The sequence below is a fragment of the Leucopleurus acutus genome (assembly GCF_964270905.1).
Source record: "Leucopleurus acutus genome assembly, chromosome: 10".
Taxonomy (NCBI): Eukaryota; Metazoa; Chordata; class Mammalia; order Artiodactyla; family Delphinidae; genus Leucopleurus; species Leucopleurus acutus.
In genome coordinates, this window is record NC_139153.1 from 80,621,911 (window position 1) to 80,630,524 (window position 8,614).

Below are 8,614 nucleotides of genomic sequence, written 5' to 3' on the forward strand. Positions count from 1 at the left end.
AATAATTCTATTATTATAATTTTTATATTATTCTATTATTTTTTAAATCTTCCTATTACATTTTCCAATTTTTTAGCCTGTCATTATTACTTTTATAGAGGAAGTATCTTTTCACTAAGGATTCTAATTAGAAAGAATTGAAATAGCTTGCTTGCTCTTACATAAACTTTCTCTACTAAACTGTAATAATTTTTGTTTTATTTTATTGTCATACTCTCTTTTTAAAAAGTAATTAATTTGGCTGCATCAGGTCTTAGTTGTGGCATGCGGGATCTTTCATTGTGGCGCACAGGCTCTTCATTGCAGCGTGCAGATTTCTCTAGTTGTGGCAAATGGGCTCAGTAGTTGCGGCGTGCCCTGCGGCATGTGGGATCTTAGTTCTCCGACCAGGGATCGAACCCACGTTCCCTGCATTGGAAGGCAGATTCTTAACCACTGAATCACCAGGGAAGTTCCTCATACTCTCTTTCATACTGTTAGATTTCTCAAACATTTGCTCTGCCCTCTTTAACCTTGTCCTTCACTTACTGTAAACCATCTTGTTTCATCTCAGACATTTATACAAGCCTTCTCTAAACACCAAATTATACTTGGTTCCTGTGCAATACTCTCTCACATTACCTTGTTCTTTTCCTTTATAAATTCTTCAGAGTTTGTACTTGGATGTTTGTGAAACTGTTTCATGTATGTATGCTTCCTCCTATTGGAATGTAAATTCTTCAAAGACAATAAATGTATCTGTTTTCACATTACTTTAATACACTCAGAATGTAGTATGGTATGTATCACAGCATCGCTTCTAAGTGACCATTTTACATTATGGATTGAACTAGTAATTATATTTAATAAAGTTTGGGGTTTAGCCCAATCAATAATAAAGTGAGCATTACTTTGCTTTCTTTTGCTATTATTCTTTGTTGTATACACACTCTTTAGGGTTACATTTCTGAGAGATTCTAAGGTGTAGAACAGGATTTGGATACTCAGTGTTTCTTAACTGCAATACAAATAAGGAAAACCTTAAAAACCAAAATAACTTCAAACAGAATGCTTCTCTGCTTATTTTTTCTTTTGGCTTTCCTGGAATATCTAAAAAAACCTTTGTATTATGGAACATTTCAACTATATACAGTAATAGGGAGAATAGTACCATGTATCAACAGTCCAGTTTTAAAAATGATCAGTTCATGGACAATTTTGTAAATCCACCCATTTAATATTATATGCATACTGGGTTATTTTAAAGATAATCTTAGACAATATATAATTTCATTGATAAATATTTTACTATGAAAATCTAAGATATAACAACTTTTTAGAAATATAACAGCAATGCCATTACCACACCTAAAATTATTTCTGATTGTCTCAATAATTTTTTTTGTTTGTTTGTTTGTTTTTGTGGTACGCAGGCCTCTCATTGTTGTGGCCTCTCCCATTGCGGAGCACAGGCTCCAGACGTGCAGCCTCAGCGGCCATGGCTCACGGGCCCAGCCGCTCCGCGGCATGTGGGATCTTCCCGGACCGGGGCTCGAACCCACGTCCCCTGCATCAGCAGGCAGACTCTCAACCACTGCGCCACCAGGGAAGCCTCTGTCATAACTTTTAAAAGCTATATTAAGATGAGTACAGACTTATTTCTTGGTTTTTGTATTTCTGCTATAACAAATCTACACCATGGGAGAAGAGTATATATTATCTTCAATGATGCCTGAATTAGGGGGGTGGGTGACAGTGCCAAGAATGGGAACAGAAAGAAGAGAGAAATAATAATCTCAGCTAAGATAACAACATATTATTAGTCTACACAGGTTGCTCTTGTGTTACTGGGCATGAAACATGATCTGAGAAACGAAATTAAGGGGCCTAAAGCATAAGGGAACAAGGTCCTAGTCAGCCTTGAGATGAAAGACAGGAAAAGTTTCAATAAAAGGAGGATTCATTGCTTCCATGATGACACTGGATCAGGGTCACTAGGGATTAGGTAACTGGGTGGAATACGCCAGTGATCCCACGGTATGTAACTATTGAGAACAGAAAAAAATCATCAGGTGGTCAGGGGGAGAATTCCGAGGTATATGTGAGCTTTAAGGGATAAGTCCCAGAGAAGAGGTGAGAGGAGGAGTGTAAGAGGAGAGAAGCTATATGAAGATAGTTCTAGGTCACCTAGCATGTCCACTCTTCTGCTCTGGTAGACGGGCAGTGCACCTGCAACAGGACAGACATGAGACTGATGAGTCCTAGGGGCCTTCTGTGTAATCATCATGACCTTTCCCAGTTCTCCTCAACTTTTCAACCACATTTGAGTCCACAAACCTCTTCCCACTTTCTTTCCTCCTATACTGTCTCCAGTGCTGACAAATCCGAATCCTTACCTTCCCTTCTAGGGTGCAACTCACAAGGGCCCTTGGTGTCTGGAGGGACCACCTGAGCGCAGGCCTTGGATGATGAAGACGGTGCCCACCACGATGCCTACGAGGCCCACAGTCAACCCCAGGGCGCAGACCACAGTCTCTGTCAGCTCTGACATAGGGGTTGGAATCTCAGGTTCTGCAAAAGTGAAGTTGTAAAACTCAGAATACAGAGTGTTGGTTCATGTGCATGTGTTTGGGATGGGGCAGGAGGTGTGGTGTTCATTCTACAAAGACTCAGGGCAGCAGGCTTAGGGAAGAGAGGGAAGTATATCTTTAGAAACACTTGAAGTGTGGAAACAAGCTCTGGACCGTGTGATTTAGGGGCTAAAAGGCAGGACATTCTGTACTTGATAGAGAAGAGAAAGTATCAAAGGGGTGGAACTCGTACATACCCCAGTGTTTCAGCAGTGGCTCATCCAGGCCCCAGTGCTCCACTTTGCAGTCATAAACATCATCATCAGAAGGCAGGAAGGTGAGATAACTGATCTTGAGGAAGGAAAGATCATTCTTCGTGAGGAAGCTGATCTCAGAAACACCCTCTCTGACTGTGTGTCCATTCCTCAACCATGTGATGTTGATCACAGGAGGATAGATGTTGTCCACAAGACAGATGAGGGTGTTGGGTTGATGCAGCAACACAGGGTACTTAGAAAACACAGTCACCTCAGGAACCTCTGTGGTGAGAAAACAGCACTGATGTGAAATGAGGATAGCTCTGCCCTGAGGTTCTGCATTGCATCCTGGGGGAGCCCTCCCACCAACATTTCCCAGTCTGACAGTGGAAGAGCTCTTGTTTCCCTTTTGCTTGGGAGATGCTATTCACTGCCTCTGCTTTATCCCCATGTTCTCTGTGGGCATGCTTGTTAAGGAGGGAGGTCTGTGGGATTCAAGGGATATGTTATGGGAGTAGGGATCCTTATATTACATGGAAATATGTGATCTTTGAGAAGAGGGAGGATGAGGGTCCAGTAATTACTATGAGAAAATCTGGGGACTCCTTGGAAAGGAGAGAGTTTTATAGAGTGGTGAAGGGTATCTCTCCTTAGGGAACAAGAGAGTGAGGCCTGGTATGAAACAATAGTTTCAGTAAAGAGAGGCAGAATGGTGGACACCTACCATTGGTAACAGGGGTAAAGTTGGAGCGTTTAATCAGGATATCCAAGTTATGTTTCACCACAGCTATGTTTCTCAGGGCACCCTGTGGGTCAAAACTTGTGAATTCGCTAAACACAGGCAGCCGCCAGACAGTCTCCTTCTTCTCCAGGTCCACATAAAACAGCTCATCTCCATCAAATTCTTGGGTGTACTGGCCAGAGGGCCCAAAAGACTGGTAGATAGTTGTGCCATAGGACGCAACGTGGTCAGCTGATAAGTGAAGGTGAGGGGCAGGAAGGTGCAAAACAGAGGGAGAGGAAAGAACCATGTTAAACAAAGTTACAGAAGAAACAACTCTCAAACATTGTAGTCTTCACCTCTGGCACAGTCTCAAAGCAAAATTCCCAGCACCTGTTTCCTTCGCCCTCAGTGTTGGTAGCTGTCCTGTTAGAATCCAGTCTGTCTTTCCACTATAACATATGCTCAGAAGGGTGGCCTTTTCACAGGCCCTGTTTACTGCTATTTCCTGCATGTCCAGCTCAGTACCTGGCACATTGTAGGCTTGTGATAAATATCATAATGGAAAGAAAGAAGAAAGAAGGGAATGAATGAATGATCATGGTGTTAGTTTACTTCCCTTTGCTTCATAAGTTTTCTTTCTCACTTACTTCTTTCATCAGTTAATAACACATTCATTATGGTTCCTCTCCCCTCAGGACTGGCTCAGAGCAGAACGTTTTCTATAAAAGATTCATTTCTTATTGATTGATTGATTGATTGATTGATTGATTGTGGTACGCGGGCCTCTCACTGTTGTGGCCTCTCCCGTTGCGGAGCACAGGCTCCGGACGTGCAGGCTCAGTGGCCATGGCTCACGGGCTCAGCCGCTCCGCAGCACGTGGGATCTTCCCGGACCAGGGCATGAACCTGTGTCCCCTGCATCAGCAGGCGGACTCTCAACCACTGCGCCACCAGGGAAGCCCCATCTTATTTTTTTTAAACCAAGGAAAAGCACACGGAATCTTATTATTTTAAAAGAGTTTCCTCTAACTGTTACAGGGTGTAAGAACGAGTATGACAAGGACAGTGACAGTATTACAAAACATATAAACAGTGGTTTTAAGTTGTCCGTTTTGTTATCAGTAGTGATCCTTAAAGGAGAGTGCTTGATTGCTTCTGAAGTAGGAAATGGAAGTTTTATTTTGGATTTCTGTTACTTCCCACCCCTATTTTTTTCTTTAAGGAGGTTACTAAACTTCTTTTTCTGACTCAACACGTATTTGTTGAGGACTCAGGTACTGTGCTGCCGTTTTCTTCAAATGGACAATATACTTTTCTGAGGATGCCAAAGCAGAATGGCAACCGGTTCAGTTGGACTCTACTCAAGTAAGCCTGACTGGACAATTTTGTCCAGACACATACAAGCCTTTTATCATTTTCTCTTTCCTTCCTTCCTCAATTACTGAGCATCAACAGGGTTTCAGACACTGTGGGAGGCAAAGAGTAAAACATCAATCAGGCATGGTCTCTGCCAACAAGGAGAATATTGATTAACGGGAGAGTCAGGTGAGTAGAGGAGCAAGTACAGTGTTCTGTGCTGAATTCTGGTATGGATGTATCCAACATCCTCATCTGACCTTAGCTATTAATCAAACCAAATGACATTATCCTTTCATGTTCCTTGGTCTTTGCAGGGTCTGTTTTTTCTTTTTTTCCCCCTGAAATGAAATTATCTGTTAGGATTTCCTGGACACCTCCAGTTCATTCTTTTTTAAAAATTTATTTATTTAATTAATTTATTTATTTTTGGCTGTGTTGGGTCTTTGTTGCTGCGTGCGGGCTTTCTCTAGGTGCATCCAGTGGGGGCTACTCTTCGTTGAGGTGATCAGGTTTCTCATTGTGGTGGCTTCTCTTGTTGTGGAGCACATGCTCTAGATGCGCGGGCTTCAGTAGTTGTGGCTTGTGGGCTCTAGAGCGCAGGCTCAGTAGTTGTGGTGCACGGGCTTAGTTGCTCCACGGCATGTGGAATCTTCCTGGACCAGGGATCGAACCCATGTCCCCTGAATTGGCAGGTGGATTCTTAACCACTGTGCCACCAGGGAAGCCCCAGTTCATTCTTGAAGTTTCTGCTTAGTTACCAACTTTTTAGCTAAGTTCTCTCATTACACATATTTTTGCTCACATTATAACCTCCAACCTCTCCATCCCAGTGTCCTGCTTTCAAGTCAATGTATTCCTCATCATTACCCAGCATGACCCCTTGGTTGATCACTTAAAAGGCCTTCCAATGTAGCCTCCTTATCCCTGTAGTGAATATTCTTGACTCCTTTTCAACCATGGATGTATGCAATTATTCTCTTCATCGGCTACTTGTCCTGAGTTGCCAGCACTGAAGAGCATCGCACTGCTGTGCCAACTGGAACCAATTCACTTTTACAGCTTCAGCCTCAGCTGCATCCATTGCCCTGCTCAGCAATACTCCTTCTGTTTTTCTGCACCATTTTCTTAGCATTACTAATCTTAGTACACTCCATGGGGCAGATAGCATGTCTTTTCATTTTTGCATCCCCCAAACTTAGCTTGCTGCGTGTTCAAGAATGAGTACAAAATGTCAATTACTATTCTTGAGGATCACAGAGACTTTGGGGAAGACTGACAAGCACAGAGGTAGCAGAATTATATGACAATCAGAATCAGCAGTGACCAGGGCTGCAGTATGATTGTGAGCCCTAAGCGCTGTTGCATAAGCAAGCTTTCCTCCATAAAAATATTAAAAGTCATATTTTATGGCCATACTGGGATAAAGACAAATATAATCTAGGCTAAACTAAAAATTAAAACATTTTCTTCTACCTTAAAAGTTCATTCTTTTTTCTAATTAAAATAATAAAATACTTTCATGGAGCCCTATAAGCACTGCAGGCCCTTGGCCTGTGTCCCCTGTGCCCAATGAGGAAGTCGAGCCTGACCAGGACACTCTAGTGTGACGCTGAAGAAACAAAATTTAGAAGTGCTCTGGAGAAGTACGTGAAACTTCCACTACCACACACAATTAGAATGGGAGCATTCATGGTTAGCAAAGTTGCTGAAGATTAGAGTAACCCTCCATTTCACTTCCCTTTTGAACTACCTGGCCTTTCTACTTCGGTTTTTACAAACTCACTCAATGTCTATAAAGTAACAAAGATGTGGGCCAGGGATGGATCCTGGAAGGAAAGGAAGACGAAGGAATGTAAGAAAAGAGGGTGGAAGGAGGGGGACAGCAGAGGCAGAGGGGCCTAAGGGACCAAATAAATAATCTGTGCTTGCCCATTCTTCTTGAAGGACTTCCTTAGATGGGGCAAAGAACTGGTAATTTGGGCTAACAATTTGAAAACAATATAATTTGATTCATCAAGTTTCTTATCATAAAGTTCTCAATTTTAAAATAAAAATAAGGAAATTTCTTACTTTGTTAAAGAAAATAAAGCAAAGCTACACTTGTAACGGTAAAACTAAAAAAATAAGCATAATCTTTGACATTTGTGTGTCTTAATCACTTAGAAAGCATTTCTACGCACGTCTTCTACTTGGTTATTTGTGAGGTGACATGTATGAGGTAACTGAGGTTAAGTGAGGACCCTGTGGTAAAACGCCTTGTGTAAAGGCATTCTGCTGGGCTTGCTTACCCTCTCCCCACCTGTGCGAGATGACAGCATGAAAATGTATGTAGATCTGAGACTGAAAAGGTCACCCTTCTTTGTATCTACACAGTATACAGAATTCATGGAACTGTTTACCCCAAGATACACTTTAGGAGAAATATACAAAAAGCTTCAAAATTTACTCAGAGAAATTTAGGAGCAATAGTTCATAAAATTTTAGTAACAAAATATCCACTTATGGAAACGTTTCTAATCTTTGAGGCAATAATGAATGAATGCCCTAGAGCCCTCCAGGACATATTCACTGGATCCAATATCAGAAACAGAATAGTGTCCTTGGTGAGCTCTGCAACAGCACAAGTAGCAAAGAGAGTGGGTCTGGACTCTGGTTTCCTGCAGGAGGAATGACTCTAAGTTTTAGATTTGCTTAATATTGAGAACGCTTTGAGGAGTTGCTATTGTTTCTAGGCCAAACGCTATCTTTTTTTCCCTTCAATTCCCTGTTCCCCAACTCTAGTCCCCACATCCCTCAACCATGCACTCACCCACAATGTCTTCACCTCCACAGGGGCTCATCATGATGGTCAGGGTGAGGGTCCCCAGAATCAGAGCTCTGTTCAGGACCATCCTACTTTAAGGTGGTCTCAGCAGTTGCTGTTCTGAGTTGCAGAGCAATGATGAGGGCTGAGCTGAGAAGGAACTCTGTAGACACCCAAACCACACTCTGTAGACACCCAAACCACACTTGGCCAATCAGAAAAATCCCCTATGATGACACCTCAGTTGCCAGATGAAGACTTTGTACTAAGAGGCCTCGAAGGGGCTGGGAAATCCCTTGGTTCTGAGGCGGCCTCCACTCAGAGTGGACCTGAGGGAATTTTCTATGAAAGGAGGGAGGGTATTAAATCAGAGTCTTCTCACATATGTGTATGCCTGCTGGTGACAAGAGGGCTGGGAATTTCTGAGCAGCCTCGTGGACAGATGAAGTCATCACTAATATGGTGTCCAACAGGATATTCTGGGCTATAACTTCCAGGGTCTCTCCCCTGAGTTCGTCCCCCTCCCTGGCAGGCCCCACCTCCTCCCATTTCTCTTGCCTCCTTATGTGGGTTAACTGTCTTTCTCTTTGTTTCCATAGTGCATATGGAATTCTCTAAATATTGAGTTGATCCAAGTGATTTCTGCTGGTGATAGCCAAGGAATACCTTTGCCTTTTCTACTTAGAGGAATCCAGTTGAGTAAATTATTCTTTTCGTACTCTCAAAAGCTTTTATTACCCAGGGCAATAAAAGTACTTGTAATGTCGTGTAATGCTGCCTAAAGTAACTGCATGATCTTTCATTTGAATTTTTTCCCTGTCTTGAGTATTCTTTATGCTCTATATTTTGGTGAACCTATCTACTTTTAAAGGAATTTGGAGAGCATTGATTACATTAAAGAAAGCTCTGGCTGGCATGCTGT

The 8,614-nt window shown here is 42.3% G+C and overlaps 1 protein-coding gene across 1 annotated transcript; it reads right to left on the bottom strand.

The window, feature by feature from the left end:
• Window positions 1-258: 258 nt before the first annotated feature.
• LOC309968028 (HLA class II histocompatibility antigen, DQ alpha 2 chain) lies at window positions 259-7,780 on the bottom strand (the record flags this gene model as incomplete). The annotated part of the gene is made up of 5 exons (XM_082849118.1): window positions 259-408; window positions 2,376-2,550; window positions 2,807-3,088; window positions 3,531-3,779; window positions 7,699-7,780. 4 exons carry the CDS (start codon window positions 7,778-7,780, stop codon window positions 2,396-2,398), a joined length of 768 nt encoding a protein of 255 aa, XP_082705244.1. The 3' UTR covers window positions 259-408; window positions 2,376-2,395.
• Between the last annotated feature and the right edge of the window lie 834 nt (window positions 7,781-8,614).